This window comes from Protopterus annectens, chromosome 8.part0 (genome assembly GCF_019279795.1).
Source record: "Protopterus annectens isolate FY-2018-M chromosome 8.part0, PAN1.0, whole genome shotgun sequence".
NCBI classification, from domain to species: domain Eukaryota; kingdom Metazoa; phylum Chordata; order Ceratodontiformes; family Protopteridae; genus Protopterus; species Protopterus annectens.
The window spans coordinates 786,445,337-786,471,802 of NC_056741.1; the positions used below are offsets into that span (position 1 = coordinate 786,445,337).

The 26,466-nt window shown below is 43.3% G+C and overlaps 1 protein-coding gene across 1 annotated transcript in view; it reads left to right on the top strand.

Annotated features, from left to right (window-relative positions):
• The window catches only part of ASPM (assembly factor for spindle microtubules), a 2,279,206-nt gene that overhangs the window by 1,650,038 nt on the left and 602,702 nt on the right, over window positions 1–26,466 (top strand). The window contains exon 22 of the mRNA XM_044080257.1: window positions 1,790–1,949. Within this exon, the coding sequence (XP_043936192.1) occupies window positions 1,790–1,949 (160 nt within the window). The remainder of the gene's footprint in view (window positions 1–1,789; window positions 1,950–26,466) is intronic.

Consider the following 26,466-nt stretch of genomic DNA (forward strand, 5'->3'; position numbering starts at 1 on the left):
ATATATATATATATATATATATATATACACACACACACACACACACACACACACACACATCAGAAGTGGAGACAGATCTATTATATTTATGTATTATTTCATTCATTTATTTATTTATTAACTTATTGACTTTTTCATTATGGTTATATTATGGTAGGAATTAATGTATGTGATTGTAATAATAATTGTGTTAGATAAGTATTTATGAGAAGTACATTTATGGTAGATTAAATGGTTTTAAATTACATGTTTTAAAATAACCTATGGGGAAATGTATTAGTGAACAAGTGATGGGGAGTTATTACTTAAGCACTGTGTGCAATGTATCTTGATTTTCTGATGAAGTCAATGGCTTATGGCCGACGAAAGTGCTAAAAAATAGTTTGCTGTGGATTATCTGGTGCTGGTTCCTGCTTCACATATATTCCTGTTATTACCTAATGCATTTGCAGTCATCTGGTTCTGGAATCCCATGTACGAACAAAATGTCTGTTCTTATTTATGTTGGATCTTTCCTTCTACTTGTTTTATGTTTGCTTGTTTTATTTAGTTTTATGTTCTGTTTCTTGACTGAGAAGGAGGGCTTGTCTGTTAACCATTTTCAGCTTTAACAGACTCGCAAGGAGCACAGAATACATACATTCAATTGTTTTACAGTTTTGAGAATAATAACTGTCTTTATCCTTCTGCTCCACCTTTTCAAAGGTCACTATTTTTCCATCACAGAACACACTCAAAATGAGACAGAGTGGCAGTTTAATTTGTTTTCTTCTTATACGCCTTTATTGCATCCACCAATGATAATCTTCTTTATTAGTTTACATGATCATGTTATACAAATACAGGTCTCCAGCTGCTGTTGCATTGTCTGTCCAGTTACTGCAGTTTCCAAAATGTTTGCTTCTTTTTGTAACATCTCAAGATTTCTGTTATACGTCGAGATTTTCTCACTGTTTGAATTTTGAATATGGCAGAGATAAATGTTACACAGTGCTATCCCCCCAGAAAATCTTTCAGATCCACACCACTGTTTTTTTTCACATTTTCCCTGAAATCTTTCCCTTCCTTAACCTTCTGCAACTTCATACAATTTTAATTTTTTTCTTACCTTTTTATCCATTCTGATCAAACATGGCTCAGCTGTTCAAATTATTTTGCTGCTTGTTCCGTATCTTGCATGCTTACTGTTAACAGTCTTCAAAAGTACTTACTGATTGTTGACAAACTGCATGTAAAACAGTTCAGCCAAGCTTTACAGCCGCCTGTATGGCTTCCAAACTGTTTCAACCTCAGCCATGTTCTCATCTCAATATTATTTTTTTATTTTCTTCTAGTCAAAGGTTATGAAAGATAATGACCACTCCTTTGCAGTTTTCTGCTAATTTCTTTTTCATAAGAATTCACTACACACTTTCCATTTTATCTATATATGCAAAAAAACATGTTAAATGTCATACTTTTATTTCACTATTTAGTGTTTTTAATTTTTGGCTAAATAGACCAACTTGAGGAGGTGAGGAGGCAATTCATTTGAGCAAAGATTGTGTATGGATGCTAGGGTTCACAAGCAATTTCTCAGATTTCAAGTGGACAATTATGTTGTACCTTTTTTGCCATTTAGCCTTCCTGTTTAACTCTGGCTACTGTACTCATGTGTATTGCACTTCAGTTAGAGGTAAAATGTCGCTACTATACAAAATGTTTTTCACTTCATTAAAGACAATGTTAGGAGTATGTCCCAATAACCATTTCTCCTTTTATGTTTCTACTTGTATTATTTTTATTTTAGATTTTTGAAGATTCGCACTTCAGTAGTTGTCATACAAAAACGTTGGAGAGAGATCATTCTAACACGGAAAATACGAGAAGAATTCCTGACTGCCAGAGCATCTGCTATCAAAATCCAGGCAACATTCAGGGGATTCAAGGCTCGAAGGCAACTAGCTAAGGTAGTATATTTTTAACAGGCATGTATAACATAATGTTTGTGTTAAATGTAAGTAGCTTTTTTTCCCCCTGAAGGTCCTTCTGTAACAAGGGTATCTAACATTAAAGAACTACCTTGTTTGGTGTCCCCTTTTTTGTCACACTCTGGCATTTTTTTTCTCTGAAACTCCCACCCTCAGTGGAATACATGCTCTATACCATCACTCTGTGTTATGTGCCACATTAGAAGAGTGCTTCTGATTCATGAGTCTGTCAGTTCCCTTCTACCACTTGTATAACTGAGATATCATTCCTGACCTGTATTGAGGAAATGTTACTTTTTTAGTGCCTTAAGCAGCAAAACCTTGTACCATTTCATGGCAGATAGCTAGCTAAGAACTTGTTCTGACATTGTTTGTATTCCCAGGGATAGAAGTAGAAAGTGAAGAGGTTTCATAAGTATCAGTGGTTTAACCAATCCAATGGTTAACACTGGATAGGAGAAAGTGTTGGCGTACCTTTTTATGAGGAGGCTGGTGGTGATTGAAAGTTCCTTGTAAAGGTATTAATGGGAATATTTCACATGCAGCTGCATTTCAGTGCTGGCGCGCCATCAGAAGGCTGCAGAAGAAGAAGGCAGGCCTTAGTCAAGCTCTTTTGTGAGTAAGTCCATGTCTTGAGGTTTTTCTCAGCTAGCAAGGGTGCGTTCTTGTACCCATCTAATTTCACCAGATGATGAAATTCCCAGAGGTGGTGAATCCCATATCCCTGTCACAGTCCTGATCTCAGGGAGTGTATTATTCACTCACATTGCATGTAGCATTTTTGGTATTTTTGGGGTTAAGGCTGCTGCTTCTTGGTCTCCTTTAGGCATAGTACATTTCAGTATTACCGGTAGTGGAGGGTCTCATCTAGTTTTCCTGTTATAGATCTTAGTTAGAGCCTTTGACATCAGACACATGTTTTGTCTAATTGGACCTGTATGTGCTTTTCTAGGATTTTTCAATAACAAGACCCCACACATGAGGTCTTTTTTGTCTTGTACATTTGATGTGTGTGATAGTCATACATAGGCTTGTTGGACTTTGGGGGAATGTTGTTGGGAACACACTTCAGCTTACTGTGAGTTGTGTGAAGACCCTGAAGCTACTACCTCTGGAACATCTAAGGAAATCAAGTTCATTCCACCCCCAAGTTCCCTGCTGAATGACCATTCCTTTTAAGAAAGCATGAAGTTTCTTATTAAACTGCCTTTAGTCTACTATTGTTTCACACCAAAAATGCCTTAATGGTTATCTGGGAAGAAAGGGGGAGCTATCTTAATAATTTCCTTTATGGAGCTTGAAGTATGGCATATGTGCAACTATGAAGTACCCAGATTGTCTTTCTGCAGCTCCAAATAAAGAAGATGCTGTCTCTAATCTAATAATAAACGAAGCAGGAGTCTGACCAAACACCAGCTTCTGTGTGATCTCCTTAGTCTAGTACAAAACTCCATGACCACAGCCCTTCACCAGGATTACCATTTGACAAGGGTTCTCAAACTTTAGTGAGCATGAGCAAGAGAATTTGTTTCTGTGCCATGTTGGGGCTTAGCAATCCCAGATGTTTGACTTGCCTGTTCATGTTGCAGTCTTGCCTAGTGGAACAAACACTTGAAAGCTTTTCATCCCTGGTTGAGTCTGGAATGATGGAAGAAGTGGTTAAGACTCTGTCTTCAGCATCAAGATGAAACTTCCATGTAGCCTGCTGTGTAATATTGGCTGTGCTAATACCATTTTTAGGGCAGGGTACTCCAGCATGTGGATATTCTGCCTGAGCCTCTTCTCTCTCTTAAAGAAGAGCCCAGGCATTATATCCAGGATGCCACTTTAATGGAGGAGGTTCTGTTCTGCTAACCTTCTAGGGATCATTTGACCTCTCAAAGAAGAAACAAGCTGCCTCTCCACTGTCAAGAACCTCTTTGAATTCCCTTAAGCCTCCTTCATCTCCTCAAGGTCTAGCCACCAACACTGTCCCAGGAAGAGAAAGCCATCTCACAGACCAGTGAAGGCACTGAAGAATTACTTGATGTTGTATCCCTCTAATGCTTACAGGATAACACAGAAGGATGACACTACTGATTGGGTAGTCACATTCTTCATTGTTGTTTGGGGTTTTCTTAATGAATGAGGCCAGTTCTCATGGTTTATCCACGTTTGGAGAGCCATCACCAAGAATCAGTGTGTCCTAGATGTACTGAACTAAGCCATTTCTGCAGATCTCTTGGGATAAGCTAAGACTATATACCCTTGATATGGTTGTAGAAGCTGTTACTACTATGGAACAAAGCTAGGATTTTTCCTCCTTTGCTTTTGAAAGGGCTAGAAAACTTCTGTCCTATTCTGAATGTTAGAATTATCAGTGAGCATATCTGATTTGGACATCAGAGACTTTGACTGCTCTACCCAGATTTACTTGCTTCTCTCTCTTTTTTGTTTCAACATTAATAATAAGGTCTAAATTCAGGCTTTCCCCCACCAAAAAAAAAAATACAAGTTACCAGGGATTCTATGAATCTAATGCAGTAGCACTTTAATGGTGTCTGTGGTACTTTGTAACTCCCATAACTGCAATGTAGACTTACTGGGTTTTTGACTAACCAAAGCCAGGGACCATTCCTCCAGTTATACTGTTGTTTAAGGAAGCCTTTGAGAGCATCTGATTGAAACCTAATTCCCAGACATTTGTTCCCAGGAAGCCTATTCACTTCTTTATAGGTAAACACTAGGCAATCAGTCTGCAGAATATTACAAGCCTAGCCAATAATCAGACAATGACCAAGAGTGATAATCAGACAGTGTACCTTATATCACATCCTAACTAGTATGCCAACCCCCACTTCTGTTGGGTAGATGGAGGTTTGAATATTAAATCAAAAGTCCCATGGCCAATCCTGCTGCTGTTTACCTGGATGAAAACCAGAGGATAAGAAGTGGAACCATTGAATAGTAATGTCTTTGTAAATGGTAAAGGCACATTATAGTTGTATCTCTCAAAAGAGTTATACTTCTGCCACTGTACACATCAGAGCATTTAATTGCCAAACCTACATGCTTTAATACCAAGGCATTGCAGACGTCATAAAACAGATTAAGGAGCTCTCCAATGTAGACTTTAAACAGCATCTTCTAAAGTATTGCAGACCACTTTGCAAGTGAGTCAGTACGCTGTCAAAAGTGACTAGGACACCCGACTCAGACTGTCTTATCAGATGGCATACACTGCTGAACATTCAGGTGCAGTCGGAAGAAACCAAAGCTGTGAAATGTCTTTCATTTCCTAATTCTGAACAGTAATAGAAATGTATCCACTAATCCGAGGCCCTACTATATCAGTGTCTTACGAAGTGGTCAAGTAAAATAAGGTGTTTGAGGAAGGCCGGTGTAAAGGAGGAAGTGTCTGAAGCAGGCAGTCTGGATGATGCAGTGGTCTCCACCACCAGCCTAGTCAAGCTGGTATATCACAATTCTGAGTTCCCTCTCCATTATCCACTTTCTTCACCATCCTTTATGTCCTTCACTTAGGAAGAAAACTGTCTTGTTTTATATGTCAGTGGTTTGAGCTGACCGAAGATCAGTAGATGAGGGAACTCATAATCATGGGGTACAAAATCAAGTTCAGCCCTATTCCTCCTTAGTGCATCACATTTCACTAGACAAAATGACCTTGACAGAACCCATCTTAAAAGAAATCCTCACATTGATGGCAGTAGAAATGGTCCCCACATCAGTGCAAGAATAAGGGTTTTTATGGTTTCCAGAAAAGGTAGACCCTGGAGACCCATTATAGATCTCAGTTTCCAGGCTGAATAAGTTTCTGTTGGTAAAAAAGTTCAAGATTGTTACCCAGGACTCCCTACTCTCACTTATGCTATTTGGCACTTTCATGATTAACATTGGACATGTTAGATGCTTGCTTTAGATATTTCTGTCTTCAAGGAGCATAAAGAATTCCTGCAGTTTGTGGTAGGGCTAGAGCTCATTCATTTCACACCCTTGCCCTTTGGCCTATCCATTTTTTCTTAGCCATTCATGAAATACTTCCCTTCGGTCTATACCCACCGTCAGAGTAATAGACATTCACATCTAGTCCTGTCTGGATGAGTACCTAATTCTAGCAAAACCCCAAAAGGGGTGTGTAGGGTATTAAATTCACATAGTCAGGGTGCTCACTAAATTAAAGATATTTTCAAATCATCAAAAGTCCATCCTCATCCTTTCACATATTCAGTGCTTTCAAGGGGCTGTCCTAGACACAGACTTGCAGAGTGTCACTACTACAGGAAAATATTATGGTGCTTAGTTCTTTGGTTTTCTCACGTCTTTTAGCAGGCTGTCCTGCAGTTAGCCATGACAATGAATATCCTAAAGGTGGAAGGCAATATGTCCTCTTCTGTTTTTATGGTACCCTTGGTAAGGTTGCAAATTAGGACACTCCAGTGGTACTTCAGTCATCCAGGAGAGCTTCCAGGCCTACCCTCAGCAAGGGGTTCCCCTGTCTTCCAAGTCCTCTCCTGAGTATCCTGCGGGGGAGGTTCATCAGAAGAGACAGTGCAAGAGGAAACACTTAGACTCCCCTTTGAAGTCGTTGACAGAAGACATTGACTTTGATGAAGGGGAAGGGTCCCCCGATCTCCACCTGATGACATCTCCTTCGGGGATATTTGGAAATACTGAAACAAAAGGGTGGCTGGTCATCCCAACCCCTTTTCTCCAAGGAGTCAGTGTTTCTGGAGGCCTTAAGGACAGGCCCATCTACGTCCTGGGTAATCCCACAGGTTGACGAGCTCATTGACTTGATCGTATGCTGGGCGTAGAAGGATACACTGTGGAGCCTATCCCTAAGTACGTAGGCAGATATCTGTCCCCCTAGTGATCACCCATACTGGAGTAAAGGCATCCCGGTTGATGCCATTGTGGTGTCGGTAGACACTAAGAAGGAGCTAACCAAACAGAGCTGCCCTGTTCATCTCTCAAACAGAGTCTTCAACTTTGGACAGGCGCGGGAAGCACGTGTATGTCTCAGATACCTTTATGCTGCGAGCATTAAATTATTTGGCACACTTCATGCATCTCCAGAGATATCTTGTCAAGGAACTCGCCAACTTTCTGGAAGAGTCATTGTCGGAGGAGGACCTCAAGAAGTTAGTTCTCCAACTGACCACTATGTCATCAGTTGCTAATTCCTTGATGAGGTTAATTTCTGACACTGTGTAAGGAACCTCCAACCAGCTGGTTCAGGCATAGCCCTTAGGAGACATGCCTGTATGAGGCTTTGCAGACCCCTTTAAAGCATCATTCATAAATGCCCCCTTTGGTTCCTCCTTGTTTTGACCATCAGTTAAAGAAACTCTTACTCACAACGTGAAGGAGGGAAAGACCTTATCTGCCGTAGGGATAAAATTTTCTTCCCCACAATGGACCTTCTCTAGTAACCAACAGAGTGGGATGAAGATGTAATTCTGCAAGTCCCAGGGATCTTTCCCTGAATTGCAGGATGAACCTTCTATAGACAGAGGAAGAGGATTTAATGGTAGGTGGTGCCTCACAGGGTTGGGTGGTCTACAGAACCAGGGCAGTAGAGAACCTTTCTCCGACAGGCCCTACCAGCACTCCTGAAGAGTTGCCCGGCTGTCCTACTCTGGAGGCAGTTGGGGCAGACTATCCTTGCACCCTGATGCCTGGGCAAATGTAATTGACAACTGGGTGTTAAATATAATTTACAGAGGTTACTATATTCCCTTTTCACTTTCTCCTCCCAGTTCTGGCAGATAGCTCCCCTATGTACCACCCAGAGGGAGAATGCCATCATAGAGGTTCAGAAATTTCTAGACAAAAGGCATCCAGGAGGTCCCAACTGAACATCAAGGATGTGGAACTTGCACTTGTTTTGGGTGCCAAAGAAAACAAGGGACCCCCAACAGATCTTAGATTTGAGCAGTCTGAACTTATTTGTAAAGAAGTTGAAGTTCTGCATGGTTATGGCACAGTCCATACTGCCATTTCAATGCAAGGAAGATTGGATGTGCTTTGTAGATCTCCAGGATGCATACTATCACATCAAAATAGGCAGGCGCGCCAGGATACACCTGCGCTTCCGGCTGGGAGCCAACCATTACTAGTGCAGAGCACTGCCCTTTGGTCTCACCTCCCCCAGATGTTCACCAAAATGCATGGCAGTGGCTGCAGCCCATCTTCGTCTGAAAAGATTCCAGGTGATTCCATACTTAGATGATTGGCTTCTGACAGCACCTACAAGGCATCAACTACTTTGGGCCGTCTAGGTTTTGCTACAGCTCTTTGATTGCCTGGGAATTATGGTGAATTTGACAGTCAAAGATGTCCCCTGTACAAGACATAGAGTTGATAGGGCTGCAGTTGAACACAGTAACACAGATAGCTGCCCTACCTCTATAGTGAATAAGATATTTGAGACAGCAGGAACAACTGTTACTGGATACCGCAAACCTGCCAGCTTGCCTGCTTCTGATGGTCCTAGGATCCATGTCAGCTGCCATCCTTCTGGTACCATTAGTAAGATTCTTCATTTAAGTTCTTCAGTGGACCCTAATGGTCCAATGATCTATCCTGTATCATCCCTTGTCAGCACCCATCAGACTAACTCCGATCTGCAAGTGTCATCTCCATCTCAGCAGACCCTTTACTCCCCCTCCACCTATAGCCACAGGGGCCACGGATGCTCCCCTTTTGTGTTGGGGGGGCATTATCAGGGAAGAATGGTCCAAGGCATGTGGTCCACGACAGAAGTCAAATTGCACATAAATGTCCTGGAGATGAGGGCAGTGCTTCTTTCATCGCAAGCCTTTCAAGACTGCCTCCCTCTGGTAACGATTGCAGTTCTTACAGACGACATGTCAGTTGTTTGATACATCAACAAGCAGGAGGGAACCTGATGATACCATTTTTGCAGGGAGGCCATGAGGGTTTGGGAAAGAGCGATCTGTTTAAACCACTTTCTCATTGCAGTGCACATCTCTGAGGAGTCCAGTGTTCTGGTGGTCAGGCTGAGCAGATCAATCTCAAGTCCACACGAGTGGTCCGTGAATCAGTCCGTAACAAATCAGATATTCAGCCCTTGGGGCCATCCTTGCTGCAACCTCTTGGCCTCTCCCCTGAGCAACAAGTGCAGTAAGTACTTCACTCTGCTCCCCAAATGGGAGGAGTTGACCAAGGATGCTCTAGTCCACAATTGACCCCTGGTTCTCCTATATGCTTATCCTCCAATTCCCTTGATCCCCAAAGTTTTGCAGAAAGCCAGGAGGTTGAAGAGCACTGTGATCCTCATTGCCCCCTTCAGGGCTCACCAGGTATGGTTTCCCTTCCTACGGTCTCACAGCCACTATCTCCCATGGATACTAGATGCCAGGCAGGATCTACTTTCCTATCCATCGGAACTTGAGACCTCCAATCTCTGATCCCTCAGACTAACCGCTTTGTTTCTCCACTTCCAGTGATTCTTCGAAAGTGCAGGCTAGCCTCCCCTGTTCGGGAGATTATACTGGCTTCTCAAAAGCCTTCCAACAAATAAGTGTACAATAGTAAATGGAATATCAGTTTTTTTTTCTGCCCCTGTTTTGGATAGTCTCATCTTTTTCAGCTAACTTTTTCAACAGGGAGGCTAGCTTTTCCACCATAAAGTTACAACTAGCAGCTGTTGTGAATTTTCATGTTGGGGAAGGGCAACAGTCTTTCCTCTCTTCTCTCATCATCAAGGGTTATGTAGGGCTTTCATGAGAGGAGTTTTTCAACTTAGACCTCCAGTAAAAGATCAGTCTCCTCCGTGGAATCTCACTGTTGGCTTCCAGGCCTTACTCGGAAACCTTTTGAGCCTGCGAGCTCATGTGACTTAAAAGTTTTGTCTTGGAAGACAATTTTCTTGTTTGTAACTGTGAAAATGTTAACACGGTTTGTTTTCTTTTATTTAAATGTACGTTTGCCTATGTTCTAAGTGAGAAGTCAATAAAGATGTCAAAAAAAGATTTGTAATTCCAAGCCATCTCCATGGTATATATGGATAAAACAGTCAATGCTGCAGGTGACCTGAGTTCCAGTAGTGGCTATGGTGCCTGTAGGAGCTATCAGTGAAGGAGGGGAATGAACAGCCATGTGCAGCTTGTCCATTTGAGAGGTGGGAGGTAGCTGTGGCTTACCAGAAGGATGACACCTAACAAGAGCACTTGGTGTTACCCAGTGGAGATCAAACTAACTGAGCCTGCATTGTGATGGTATTTAGTACTAGTAAAGCCAAGGAGAATTCAGCATTTGGAGGTATGCTTCGCCTCAGGAAACAGCAACAGCGGGCCCAGTAAAGCCGCTCAGAGAGAGTGTTTTCCATTGGGAAAGGGTAGGCTTACCACCAGGACCAACAAGCTGGCCTGCCCCCCCCCAAGGTTGTTCTTCGTGTTTCACTGTTGCAGACATTACATTTGGGGTTATCTGCTTGCATGTAGCCCTCAGTCTGCCTGGTTAACAAAGTCTTGGGTCCTGCGTTGGTTGCTGTCCCTTCTTCCATGATGTCAGGTCGTCAAGGGTATAAAACATGCAGCCGAAGCCATTACATCAGTCTTTCTTGCTGTGCGGTGCCCAAAGCAGAAGAAGTTCACAAGTGCCGGTCGGTCAACTCCTGAAATTTTCGTTTTCAAGTTTCAGAACCAAAATCTTCAACTAAAGCTTAGTACCCCGTTGGGGAAACTTTTTCTTGCTCCTTACCGATGTCGAGTAAAAGTTAATAACTGCATTACTTGTGGAAAGCAAATACCTCATAAAGATTTTCATTAGTATTGTATTCTTTGCCTAGGCCCTGACCCTGACGTACCTTGCTGTCAGTTTTGTGTTTTATTTAATCAGCGCACTATCTGTCGTTGGTATATTTTCACCTCTAAATATTTCGGTTCTCTGTTTAATTATCCAGAAATGTCGTTGGTCAGCCATCCGACTACAGGGATTCCAAAAAACGCAGAGATAAAGACAGAGACAGGCCACCAAGGTCCAAAACTGCCAAAGGCGCTTCTCCTAAGCCAGTTGCCAGTTCGCTGGTACTCAGTGAGGTGCTTTCGCAGCCCAAAACCCGCTACTTCTAATTTGCAAGCCTCTACTGAGACCCATTCGGAGTCCGGTATGCCACAAGATGTTTCAACTATGGAACCCGTGGATGTCTCTGCCTTGGATGGGTCTGGAGCCGCTGTGCAGGTACTGGCTTCTGAGGGTGTATTCAGGCCTACGGACTTGCATATTACACTGACGCCTCCTTCTTTACTTAGGCCTAAATCTCAATCCATGCCTAAAAAACCGATGCCCAGGCCACATGCTCAGGCCTCTATGCCTAAAAAACAAATCATAAGAATGGCTAAACATCTAATAACTCTAATCAGTGGTAGCCAACCCCCCCCTTCTAAGAGGCCTAGGACTGAAGTTGATTATGAATCTTCTGATCAGGATTCTGTTTTTTCTGATTCTTCTGATGATCTGAATTTGCCCTTATCTACTTATGAAGATTCTGATGTAGAGGACTCCATTCCCTCTGCTTCCCCTCCAGAGGATTTTTCTTTTGATGAAACCTTACATACTCTAAGGGAGCATTTCCACTGGGAAAGCCAGGATTTTTCTGATTCAAAAAAAGAGGCTTTAGGGATTTTCTTCTCGTACCTCAGCATAGGCCTTTAGCTATTCCTCCTGTACTAGACATTGTTGATCCTTTTTCGGAATCTAGTTTGGCCCCTGATTCCCTGCCTCCTGCTCCCAGAAAACCTGACAGATACTACAGGGTCCCGGAGTCCCACAAGTTCCTTTTCAAAAATCCTATTGCAGATCCAGAGACCATTTCACAGGGGCCCAAGGGGCATTAAGGCTTCTACTGCTAAAAATCCAACCCCTTCTGATAGAGACTCCAGGGCGCTGGATAGATGGAGTAAGAAGGTTTACACTTCTGCAACCTTGGCCATTAGGGCTTTAAATTGCCAGTTTCATATGTTAAAGTATTAGCAACATGTTATTGGACTGCTTAAACAGAAAATGATGTTGATTCCTGACTGTGTGGAAAATAAAGAATTACAGAATTTAATTCATTATACTGAACAAGTTGGAAAACATACTTTGCAATGTGATTTTGATTCATTAGAGGCCTCTTGCAGGGCTGCTGATACTGGGTCTGTGCTCAGAAGGCATGCTTGGCTTAAGGAGCAATCTTTTCCTGCTCATGTTAAAGCTAAATTGTTGGATGCTCCCTTAAATCAGGACTGCCTGTTTGGCAACAAGGCTGAGGAAGTTCTTAAAAAGATGGATGATAAAGCTAAATCTATGCAAACTGTTAAAGATTTTTTACAAGTTCAGCCTCCTAGATTTAGTAGGCACCGGCCCTCTAAGAATTGGTCCTTTCTAGCCCCTTCCAGGTCTTCTCAAGCCAAACCCAGACGCAGCAAAAACCCTAGGTTTCAGTCCCAGGGGAGACACAGAACTAAGCAGTGGGGGGCCTCCACTTCCAAATCTGGGAATAAGACTCCCCCCTATGGTAAACTGTCTCAATGACTTCCTTTTAAAATTTCCAAGCACTTTTCAACTGACTGCCCCTTTGGGGGGAAAGATTGCTCTTCATGCAAAGAATTGGGGACATTACCCAGGACAAATGGGTTTTAAATATAGTGTCCCAGGGATACAGATTTTACTTCCACATGTTGCCAACACCAAGTGGGTGGCCGGACCCACCCCCAAATTTGTGGGCAGAGGCCCCAAAACAAGTACTTTCTCTCTTAAACATGGAGGCTATTCATCTGGTACCAGAAGAGGAAAAGGGACAAGGTTTCTACTCGAGACTTTTCCTGGTGCCCAGAAAAGACAATTTATGGCATCCTATCCTGGACCTGTCTTTGGAGATTCCAAAATTCAAGATGCTGACTCCTCACCAATAACTTCTATGCTAGGCAAAGATGCCTGGTTGGCAACACTAGTTTTAAAAGAAGCATACCTGCACATCCCAATCAGGGAATCTTACAGAAGATACCTATGCTTCAAAGCAGGCTACACACACTATCAGTTCTTTGCACTGCCCTTTGGCTTACCTACTACGCCCGGGGTATTCACAAAGTGCCTATCTCCAGTTATTGCATTTTGCAGGCAAAGAAATATTCAAATATACCCATACCTGACTATTGTCTAATTCAGGCAGAAAGCCAGGATAATACTACCTTTGAATCATCTGGCCTTTGTAAAAAGGGTTCTAACTTGTCTGGGGTACACCATAAACAAAAAGAAATCGCATCTGGTACCATGTCAACAAATTATATTCCTGAGAGCAAGCTTGAATACAACTTCCCAATGGCTTACCTCACGCCAGAGACGCAAATTCATTTGACAACCTACTTCAAACAAGTGGCCACAAAAACCCTGCTATCTGCAAGACAAATACTGCAAGCCTTTGGGTTCGTGGCCATCTGCATTCTTCTAATTCCATACACAAGACTGCATATGAGGAAACTCCAGTGGTATCTAAAAAGCCTATGGTGTCAACATTCTCAAGACCTAGAAATAATGATTCCTGTCATAGCTTGTCTACGCCTAGAGTTCCTTTGGTGGGCAGAGGCCTGCCACCAAAACAAGGGACTACCTTTCACACCACCCCCTGCCGCCCAAACTCTTAACAACAGAAGCATCAGACTATGCATGGGGGGACTCACCTTGCAGGGAAGTGCATTCAGGGCAAATGGAACCCAAGTCAAATGCACCTGCATATCAATCAAAAAGAAATGTTAGCTGTACAGAATGCTCTGACAGCCTTCAAGGACCACGTTCTTCCAGGACATCTAATGGTAAAGACGGACAACACCACTGTTATGTGGTACATAAACAAGCAGGGCGGTGTACACATTCTTACCCCCTCTGCAGACTAGCCATGACATTGTGGAACACAGCCTTGAGCTACCACGTGCGCCTACAAGCTCAATTTCTGCCAGGAAAATTAAATACACTGGCAGACGGACTAAGAAGAAACCTCATGGACCCAAACGAGTGGAAACTGGAACCAAGAATTTTCAACATGTTGACAAGCAAATGAGGGAGCCCAGATATAGACCTGTTTGCCTCTCCCCAGAACTACCAATTGGGCAAATTTTGCACAAGGACTCCCCACAAACAAGCCTGGAAAGTGGATGCTCTGTCCTTCAGTTGGAAAAACCTATCAGTCTATGCCATCCCCCCTCTGCCTCTGCTCTCCAAAGTACTACTAAAAATCAAACAGGACAAACCAAGGATGATTTTGATTGCTCCAGACTGGCTGCGCCAACACTGGTACCCCCTGCTGCGCAGTGTGTCACTGTTATCTCCATGACACCTGCCTCAGACTCCTTCCCTGCTGTCTCAGCAGGAGAACCAGATTCTGCACCTCAGCTTCTAACACTGAACCTTGCAGCCTAGCTAATTACTTAATCTCTCATTTACCACCCCTCAGCAAACCTGAGGTGGATATAATTTTAGAGGCAAGGAGGCCTAGTACTAGAAAATCTTATGCTGAAAAATGGAAAAGATTCTGTGCCTGGAACCAATCTCAAGGGATGAGCACAGCAGCACACAATTTACCTTAGATTTTACAATACTTAACTGAGATGCTTCACAAGGGCCTGTCTTTTTCCTCCATTAAAATCCACGCCTCAGCCATTTCAGCTCATTATAACACAGAACCTCCCCTCTTCTCTCATCCACTGCTCAAGCAGTTCCTCAGAGGGGCCAAAAATTTGAGACCACCCAGGAGAGCTCCAACCCCAGCCTGGGACCTTAACTATGTGTCGGAGAAACTCACTCTACCTCCTTTCAAGGTCTTTGCTACTGCAGACTTAAAATTTCTTTCTTGGCAAACAACTTTCCTTTTAGCAATCACTTCAGTTAGAAGGGAATCTGAATTACAGGCCCTTATGGCAGTGGAGCCTTTCATCATCTTTGATACGGACAGGATGTCTCTCAGAAATAATCCCTTCTTCATGCCCAAGGTGGTATCCAGTGTGGCTCTTAATCAGTCCATTCATTTGCTAACCTTCTTTCCCAATCCACAGAATAAAGGGGAACGGATACTGCATTCCTAAGATGTGCACAACTTAGATTCTACTTGGACAGGACTAAACCTCAAAGGAAATCTGAACAACTGCTGGTGGCATTTGCTGCAGGGGCTGAGGGGAAGGCTATTTCAAAGCAAACCATTTCTAAATGGATAAGCCATTGCATTCATTTCTGCTATAAGCACCATGGAAAACCCCCATCCCCCAGGGGATCAGACCTCACTCCACCAGGGCTGCATCTACCTCTACAGCCTTTCTCAGAGGCATCCCTACCAGGGACATCCTAGAAGCTGAAACTTGGAGTCCTGTACATACTTTCACCAAGCATTATCATTTGCCAATTTTCTCTAAGTCCAGAGCTGGCTTTGCCACTGCAGTCTTGCAGGGTCTTATAGCTGGCCCTAATGCTATCTAAATTCCTCCTCCCAACCATAGCTTTGGGAATCTACCCAAATGTAATGATTGCAACAGTGAAACACGAAGAACATAGTACAGTTGTGTACACTTACCATAAATGTAGATGTTCGAGTGTATTCAGTGTTGCAGTCCTCGTTACCCTCCCTCCAGCCTCTTAACTTCTTTTGGCTATACGTCTACTTTCCTTTACTATGCTTAAAAGCCTTTTTGGTGTATTTGCTTTTTTTGTTGGAGGTATATCTTTGTACTTTTATATTTAATTGCTTCAAGAAAACTGATGTAATGGCATCGGCTACATGTTTTATATCCCTAACGACCTGACATGGAAGAAGGGACAGCGACCGACGCAGGACCCAAGACTGAGGGCTACCTGCAAGTAGATAACCCCAAATGCAATGACTGCAACAGTGAATACACTCGAACATCTACATTTATGATAAGTGTACACAACTGTACTTTCTCACGGGAACCTGATGGTCTGATCGGGATTCATGGGCCAGAAGAAATGGGCCGTATTGCTCTCACCCAAACTGGAAATGTCCAGCTTCCATGTCCTCAGAACAAATGGGCTTATTGGATGTTGTTAGTGGAGCTACTGGACAAGGTTCTGAGCAGAGTATTAAAAAATATGTATTCCTAGTTCCACAAAAAAGGATGTTTTGTGAAGACATATCTTAGATCTGTCAAGGCTAAACAAGTTTTTACTGTTAAAGTTCAGAATTCTAACCTTGCAGGGCTGGTTAGCTTTAGTCTTTCTTTCTTTAGGTTTTTATAACCCTGGACCTCAAAGATACCTACTGCCAGATAGTCATGCTCATGTCTCATAGACAGTAGGTAAATCTGTCAGGGGTCTCTTTCAAGCCAACTCCACACACTGGCTACAGATATCTCAGATAAAGCTTTTTTTATGATAATTAGGGGATCTGGAGCAAAATGCTGAGGAAAAAAGCACACTGGCTTCAAAGAAATGATGGTTGTAGTGTTATCCATGAACGCATCAAAACAAACGTATAGCATGTGGTATATCAAAAGTGGGGGGGGGGGGGGGGGCCTAGTCTTACCTTCTATGCAGGCTGGCAAAATAACCTTCCTACCTATTCCAGGAGTTAGAGCTGACTGTCAGAAGGGCATATCTCATTCCATCCATGATAATATCTTGGTAGATCAACTAGCAGGACAGAAGCAACATTTTAATTGAACTAATCGTTTAATGTTATGATGACCAACAAAACTTGTTCAGTTTGAATCAGTGTGACGTGGATGGTGTGTTGGAGGGGGTTTGTGCTTGAAGTGCATTTTCCCATTTTAACAGTGTGAAACAGTCTAACTGTGAAAACTGAGAATGGAGTTATGATACTAAGGTGTAGAAAATACAAATCCTGAAAGGCTTACATTTACTGCATTAGTTGTATGGGGGAGGATTGTATTGCTTCATACAAACTGAAATGACTGAGTATTAAATTGTAGTGGTTCTGTAATGAAGGTATAAACTATGGAGAATGTAAATGATGTTCATCGTGCATACAGCTGCAGTCATAACAGATGGGTTCTCCTGCCGTCAGGCGGGTCCTTGGTTGGCCGAATTCCAAAGTCTAGGTCCGGCGTCGGTTGTCGTCGCTTTTTTTCCTGACGTCAGTGTGACAGGGGTATATAAGACACAGCCAACGCCATTTTCTTCAGTCTTTTTTGCCACGTGGTGCCCGAAGCAGAAGCAGTTTGCAAGTGCCGGTCGGCCAGCTCCTGAAATTAAGAAAATTTGGAAACCGAAGTCTTCTTTAAAGCTAAGTACCCCGTTGGGGAAACTTTTCTTGCCTCAGACCGATGTCAGACAAAGTTAACAATTGTATTTCTTGTGGGAAGCAAATACCGCATAAGGATTTCCATTCCCTCTGTATACCTTGTTTAGGCCCAGATCACGACGTCTCGGGCTGTCGCTTTTGTGCTACTTTCAACAAATGCACTATTAAGCGTCGGGCGGAGTTTGTCCAGTACTTTTTTGGTAAAACTTTCAATTATAAAATGTCGTCGGAGACTCCGACTACTGTTTTGTCCAAAAAACCGCAAGGACAAAGACCGACACGCGAGGTCCGCGCTCTCCACCAACACCACGCCAAAACCGGCTACACGTGGTCCGGTTCTCAGCGAGGCGCCTACGCAGCCCCTGACTACTGACGACACTTCTCTGGCGGTGTCTTCTGTAACCGAGACCGCAGGTTCCTCGGCCCATACGCTGACTACAGCTACTGAAGCCACTGTGAGTGTTGAGCCTCTTAATGTGTACAGGTCCACTTCCACCCATGGTGTCTTCAGACCTTCACCTTCCTTTTCCATAAAGGCCTTTACTAAGTCCAAATCAGCCATGCATTCCAAGAGGCCTGTTGCACAGGGCCCATCTCCAGGTCCCATGCCTAAAAAGCAGATGCTCAAAATGGCTGAGGATTTAATTACTCTTATCAGGGGTTCCCAACCCCCTCTGGACAAGAGACCCAGAGTGGAGGAAGATTCTCCCTCTTCTGACCAGGGCTCCATTATTTCAGAACATTCTGATGAAGAGGAACACTTGTACTCCCCTTTTGAAGATTCTGATGCAGAGCAGTCCATTCCTTCTGTATCTCCCCCAGAGGATTTTTCTTTCGGGGAAACCTTGCATACCTTGAGGGAACACTTCCATTGGGAAGTCCAAGATTTTTCAGATTCCATGAAAAGGCTTAGGGAATTTCTTTTGCTACCTCAACACAGAACTCTGGCGATACCTCCTGTCTTGGACATACTTGATGATGTTTACTCGGAGGCTTGCCTTAATCCGGATTCCCTGCCTCCTGCCCCAGTCAAGCCTGATAGGTACTACAGAGTTCCTAACTCACACCAATTTCTTTACAAAAGCCATAATGCTGACCCTGAAACCATTTCTCAAGGCCCCAAGGGAATGAAGGCCTCTACTGCTAAGAATCCATTACCTTCCGAGAGAGAGTCTAGATCCTTAGAAAGGTGGGGGAAAAAGGTATATACCTCGGCCACCCTAGCCATGAGGGCCTTAAATTGTCAGTTTCATATGCTTAAATATCAGCAGTTTCTGTTATCACAATTAAGGAATAAAATGTCACAACCTGAACAACCAGATTTGAAGGAGTTGCAGGATATGATGCATAGTGCAGAACAAGTAGGTAAACACACCTTACAATGTGGCTATGATGCTCTAGAGGCCTCAAGTAGAGCTGCTGTTACAGGATCAGTCATTCGTAGACATGCCTGGCTTAGGGAACAAACCTTACCTGATCATGTTAAAGCTAAACTACTAGATGCTCCTTTACAAAAGGATGTATTATTTGGTACTAATGCTGAGGAGATACTACGGAAAATGGAAGAAAAAGCTAAATCTATGCAAACTGTCAAAGCTTTTCTACAGGTACAACCACCACGTTTTAGCAGAAATTGGCCTTCAAAAAACTGGTCCTTTCCAGCCACGGACAAGCCTCAAAGTGGTAGATACAGGCGCACAAGGGGCAGAGGACAATCTCAAGGATCATATAGAGGCAGACAATGGCAATCTCCAGCACCAAGAGGTGGCGAAGACAGTGCACAACAATACAGGAAACAAACCCAATGACTTTCCCCTTCGCATGCCAAGCAAGGCTCAGGTGGCAGCACCCTTGGGAGGAAAGCTGGCATTATTTTCGAAAATTGGCATATTGTCACAAAAGACAAATGGATCCTGGACATTATAAACAGAGGCTACAGATTTCATTTTCACACTCTTCCAAAAATGAGAGGCATGCCGAACCTGCCACACAATCAAAGGGCAGAGGCTCAAATACAAATTTCAAAGCTCATGGACATGAAAGCTATTCAAGCGGTACCTACTCACGAACAAGGTCAAGGTTTTTATTCCAGACTATTCCTGGTACCAAGGAAGGGAACCGATTGGAGACCAATTTTGGACTTATCCATCCTAAACACATTTCTACTCGTACCAAAATTCAAGATGCTCACCTTACAGCAGCTTCTTCCCATGCTAGGCAAGGAGTCTTGGCTGGTAACATTGGACCTCAAGGAGGCAAACCTGCATGTCCCAATCAGACAAAGCTGCAGGAGATACCTCAGATTTCTTGCAGGTTCAATCCACTATCAATTCTCTGCATTGCCCTTTGGCTTATCTACTGCGCCCAGAGTATTTACGAAATGCCTGGCATCAGTAATTCTCTACTGCAGACTTCAAGGGATACACATTTACCCTTATTTGGACGATTGCCTGATCCAAGCAGACAGCAGACACATACTTCTGGAACATCTGGCTTATGTAACACGGTTATTGAATTCTCTGGGATACACAGTCAACAAAGAGAAATCCAGGCTAACACCATCTCAGAAAATAATTTTCCTGGGTGCCAACTTGGACACAAACACCCAGATGGCCTATCGTACGCCAGAAAAACAGGGGCAACTAACTCAGTACTTCAAAATGCTAGCAAATTGTACCAGGCTTACTGCAAGGAAAATCCTGCAGGCTCTGGGCTTCATGGCATCTTGCATTCTTTTAATCCCATGTGCAAAGTTGCATATGAGGAAACTTCAATGGTACCTAAAAAACCTATGGTCTCAGCACAGCCACAGTTTGGAAACAATAATACCACTAATTCCATGTTTGCAAAAGGAATTTCTATGGTGGGCCCAAGCATGCCAAACAAACACAGGTCTACCATTCTGCAAGCCTCAAGCAAATCAAGTCATCACAACAGACGCCTCAGACTACGCCTGGGGGGCACACATGACAGACAGGTGCATTCAGGGCAAATGGTCCCAAAAGGAAAAGCACCTTCCCATCAATCAAAAGGAAATGCTAGCAGTGATAAATGCAATTACAGCTTTCAAGGACCTCCTGCATCCAGGGCAATTATTGATAAGAACAGACAACACCACAGTAATGCGGTACATAAACAAGGAGGAACACATTCATACCCCCTGTGCAGGCTAGCCATGTCACTTTGGAACATGGCTCTGGAATGGCAAATCGAACTTCAAGCACAGTACCTGCCAGGTTTGGAAAACACGCTGGCAGACAATCTAAGCAGAAATATGACAGACCCGCATGAATGGAAGTTGCATCCTCAAGTGTTTACAAAGATAATCCAAGCGTGGGGAAGGCCAGACATAGATCTCTTTGCCTCCCTCAGGAATCATCAATTGACAAAATTCTGCTCAAGGACATTCCATCCAAAGGCCGGGAGAGTGGACGCCCTTTCTTTCAGTTGGGCAGCATGGACAGTTTACGCCTTCCCACCTTTGCCTCTTCTGCCCAAGGTGCTCTTGAAAGCAAGAACAGACAGACTGAAGATGATACTGATTGCTCCAGACTGGCCAAGACAACACTGGTACCCATTCCTGAGGAGCCTAACACATTCTCCTCCCTGGACCCTACCTCTAATGCCTCTTCTACTGACTCAGCACAGCTACAAAACTCTTCACAGTCAGCTGAAAACACTCAATCTGGCTGCATGGAAAATTCTTTAACACTACAACAAACCCTACTCTCCAAGGAGGTGCAGGATGTCATTTTGGTGGCCAGAAGGCCATCTACTAGAAAAGCTTACTCTGCAAAATGGAAACTGTTTTGTGCTTGGAATGAGAAAAAAGGCCAGGATCCTAGAAGACTGAATTTGCCTCCGATATTACAGTATCTAGCTGAGCTATTGAACAGTGGACTTTCATTTTCCTCCATCAAAATCCATGTCTCAGCCATTTCTGCAGAATACAACACTGATCCACCCTTATTCTCTCACCCACTCTTAAGGCAGTTCCTCAGAGGGGCTAAGAATATAAGACCTCCAAGGAAACAACCAATACCAGCCTGGGATCTTAATTACATTCTAGAAAAATTAACATTGCCTCCCTTTGAACCAGCTGCCTCTACAGATTTGCAATATTTGTCCTGGAAAACAGCTTTCCTTCTGGCCATTACCTCAGCTCGTAGGGTCTCGGAACTACAAGCCCTCATGGCTGTGCGGCCCTTTCTCATCTTCCATCAGGACAGGGTTTCCCTATGAACCAACCCGTCATTTATGCCTAAGGTAGTATCCAGGGTAGCTTTAAATCAGGCCATACACTTACCTACTTTTTACCCCAATCCTCAAAACAAAGGGGAAAGGCTGCTACATTCCTTAGACATCCATAGACAGCTACGTTACTATTTGGACAGAACAAAGCCTTTCAGGAAATCAGAACAACTCTTTGTGTCCTATGCTGTGGGAGCTCAAGGGAAGCCAATTTCCAAACAGACAATTTCAAAATGGATAGGCCACTGCATACGGTTTTGTTACTCCTTTCCTGGTAAATCTGTACCTGCAAGCATCAGATCCCACTCCACAAGGGCCACAGCTACCTCTGCAGCCTTCCTCAGAGGAGTCCCTACCAAAATATTTTGGAGGCAGCCACTTGGAGTTCTGTGCATACCTTCACTAAACACTACCACCTACCTTTATACTCCAAAACTAGAGCAGGCTTTGCCACTGCTGTGTTGCAGGGCATTCTGGCTCCTACCAGTTCCACCTAGTGCCTACCACCCTGTGCGTAGCTTTGGGATTCTACCCATCTGTTATGACTGCAGCTGTATGCACGATGAACATAGTACAGTTTTGTACCTACCATAAATGTAGATGTTCGAGTGCTAATACAGCTGCAGTCCAGGTTTCCCTCCCTCCTTCCCCTCTGGGTACAGACCTAGTGGCTAACTCCTCATCTTACAACCTGATAGGGTTATCCTTCTATGGTGTATTTGCTTGCAACTACTGATTTTTGATTATATTGCAATGCATGATTATTTATATATATATATATATATATATGTATATATATATATATATATATATATATATATTTATGTATATATATTGCCTTCCTTCTGGGGGCACCTGACATCTGGGGCAAGAAAGACTGAAGAAAATGGCGTCGGCTGTGTCTTATATACCCCTGTCGCACTGACGTCAGGAAAGAAAGCGACGGCAACCGACGCCGGACCTAGACTTTGGAATTCGTCCGACCGAGGACCCGCCTGACGGCAGGAGAACCCATCTGTTATGACTGCAGCTGTATTAGCACTCTAACATCTACATTTATGGTAGGTACAAAACTGTACTTTTGTGGTCTTCAGCAGAAAAGAGGTTCAACACCAAAATGAAAATATAAGAATAAAAAGTAATTTATGAGACTGTGAGAAGGAAGATGATTATAAAGGTTTGTGTTTTTAAAAGTCTCCAGAAGCACAGCTAGTGTGGTGAGAAAGAAGCAGCCTTCCTGAGCTCCAGGTGTTTGGGGGGGGGGGTGCAGTCAGCAGATGCTAATTGGCTGGTAGTGCAGTATCCGCATCTCTTCCTTACTGACATTTCTGTATGGTCTACATAAGGTTTTGATTTTTGCCTGGTGCTATCTATGGCTCTGATGCACAGTAGTGGTGGGAGTCCAATCCCGCACTGCTAGTTGCATTGCACATTCAAATATTAATGGAAGTAGTGTGAGACAAAGGCCATAACCAGCTGTCACACACTAACTTGTGGGGACAGGATATTAAGCCTGTCATAAATATGGCAGGGGAGTTTGAGCATAACTGACAACTTAAATAACACTAAGATAGCCACATATTCTCACAGTGGTTAACAATACATTGTCTGCAAAAAAGGCAATTTTTCATTTATAGCATTTCCCACTCATATCTCTGCATCACCTCATCGCTAACTGCTATGTTTAGGGGATCCAGCTATAATGTAAATAGCAATGGGGAAGATGAACAGCCTTGCCTAATTGTTCATGTTACTCTAATCTCCTCATTCATTCTTGCTTGCACAGCATCAACAAATTGAGTGTGTTCTTCATTATCATCTCTAAATAGTATTGTTCCATAAACACTATTGTCCTTGCCACCAACAGTTTTTGTCTGGTTGTCACAGCACTTGTCCTCTGTCCCGTCACTCATAACATATCAAAAACTCAATCAGTATTGGCCTAGGTTTTCTGTATATAACTTCCCTCTCAGGCAGCAGTAAGCTCTTTGTTGATGCAGTGTCCACAGAGATTTAGTAAAATCATTCTGTCATTTTACCTTTCATATATCCCAACATGTCACTTTTTTCCTGTCACTACAAAAAAAAATCATATAGCTTTAAATTTCATGGTCATGCTTTGTCTTCCAGGCAGGGTGTGATGCAGTTTAACGTGATCAATCCTCTTCTTCTTCTGCTTCTTTCTTTTTCTTTCGGCTGCTTCTATTACACATCGCCACAGTGGATCATGTTTCCATTTCTTCCTGTCCTCTGCATTTTGCTCTGTCACACCAACTACCCCCATGTCCTCTCACCACATCCATAAACCTTATTTTTGGCCTTCTTCTTTTCCTCTACTGGACGGCTCCATCCTTAGCATCCTTCTCCCAATATTCCTAGCATCACTCCTCAGCACATGTTCAAACCAATGCACTCTTGCCTCTCTGGCTTTGTCTCCAAACCATCCAACCCGAGCTGACCCTCTAATATACTCATTTCTAATCATGCCAGTCCTCATCACACCTAATGCAAATCTTAACATCTTTAACTCTGCCATCTCCAGCTCTGACTCCTGTCTTTTTATCATTGCCACTGTCTCCAACCCATGTAACATAGTTGGTCTCACTACAATCTTGAGGACCTTCCCTTTCATGCTTACTGGTACTGTATTGTCGCAAATTAGTCCTGACACTCTTCTTCACCCACTCCACCCTGCTTGCACTTTCTTCTTCACCTCTCTTCCACATTCACCAGTACTCTGAACTGTTGATCCCAAGTATTTAAACTCGTCCACCTTCACCCTCTCTACTCCCTGCATCCTCACCATTTCTCTGTCCTCCCTGTCATTCACATACACACATTTCTCTCTTGGTCCTGCTGACATTCATTCCTCTCCTTTCTAGAGCATATCTCCATCTATCCAGGGTCTCCTCAACCTGTTCCCTACTCTCACTATAGATCACGATGTCATCTGCAAACATCATAGTACATGGGAACTCCTGTCTGATCTCGTCTGTCAATCTTTCCATCACCACTGCAAATAAGAAAGGGCTCAGAGCTGATCGTTGATGTAGTCCCACTTACACCTTGAATGCATCCATCTCTCCTACATAGACCTCACCACTGTCACACTGCCCTCGTACATATCCTGTACCACTCCTGACTTCCTCATACAGTACTACAACTCCTTTCTAGGCACCCTGTCGTATGCCTTCTCTTAAGTCCACAAAGACACAATACATCTCCTTCTGACCTTCTGTATACTTCTCCATCAACACCCTCAGAGCAAACATCACATCTGTAGTGCTTTTTCCCGACATGAAACCATACTGTTGCTGCTCACTAATCATCACCTCCCTTCTTAACCTAGCTTCCATTACTTTTTCCCATAACGTCATGATGTGGCTGATCAGTTTTATCCATCTGTAGTTACTACATCTCTACACATCACTCTTATTCTTGAAAATCAGTACCAATGCACTACTTCTCCACTTCTCAGGCATCCTCTCACTTTCCAAGATTTCATTAAACAATCTGGTTAAAATCTCCACTGCCATCTTTCCTAAACAGCTCCATTCTTCCACAGGTATGTCATCTGGACAAACAACCTTTCCATTCTTCATCCTCTTCATAGCTGTCATTACATCCTCCTTGCTAATCCATTGCACTTCCTGATTCAGTATCCCCACATCATCCAACCTTCTGCCTCTTTGTCTTCATTCATCCGTCCCTCAAAGTACTGCATCTGCTCAACACACTCTCCTCACCTGTGAGTATGTTTCCCTCATTGTCGTTTATTTCCCTAACCTGCTGCACATCTTTCCCATCTCGGTCCCTCTGTATAGCCAATTGGTGCAGGTCCTTTTCTTCCTCCTTAGTATCCGACCTTTTATGCAGCTCACCATATGCCTTATCCTTAACCTTTGCCACCTCTCTCTTCACCATATGTCTCATCTCCTTGTACTTTTGTCTACTTTCTTCGTCTCTCTGACAAATCCCACTTCTTCACCAACCTCTTCCTCTGTATACTCATGTACTTCCTCATTCCACCACCAGGTCTCTGGTCCTCCTCCGTCCTCTGTACAGATGTCACACCAAGCACCTTTCTAGCTGTCTCCCTTACCACCTCTGTTGTGGCTGCCCAGCTTTCTGGTAACTCTTCAGTGCCACCCAGTGCCTGTCTTAACTCTTCCCTGAACTCCACCTTACAGTCATCCTTTTTCAGCTTCCAGCATTTGATCCTTGGCACTGCCCTCACTCTCCTCCTCTTGATCACCAGTGTCATTCTACAGATCACAATCATATGCTGCCTAACTATGCTTTCCCCTGTCACCATTTGCAGTCTACAGTCTCCTTCAGACCGGCTCTCCTGCATTGGATATAATCCACCTGTGTTTGTATCTTCCTCCACTCTTGTATGTCACCCTATGATCCTCCCTCTTCTTAAAATCTTAATCAAGCCTCTTAACCATCTTTAATAGATCCCTGCCATTTGCTACTTAACCAGCTCTATTACCTACTGTTAATCTTGCAAGTAAGTATTCAGTATCCTCAACAGTAGCAGCCTAGAGCCTTTTCAAATGAGTATCAAACTATCCATCACATTGTGTAGCTGAAATGTGTTGCCTCCAATCGCTAAGTAACCTTAAATGTTATGTAGTCCTATCTCGCTGTAATTCTTGCTGGATGGGGTTCGGAGCCGATTTTCGGCTCTAACTCTGCTGATACTAAAGCTCCCTACTGGCTCAAGGCTATCCCCTATCCCATGGTGGCTCACGGCAAATCCCCAGATCTAGTTTGCCCGAAAGCTTCAAGGTTGTCTCCTTACTGGCTCGTTGGCTAAGTAGAAGATTTTTTGATAAATCTTGTATTTTTCATCATTTAATAGTTAGATTTTTACCTATGCGATTGTTATTGAGTGCTTGATTCCCTATTCCACTTTTAGGATTGTACGGCCCGTTTTAGTTAGAGGGCCCTAGTTAAATAAGAGGG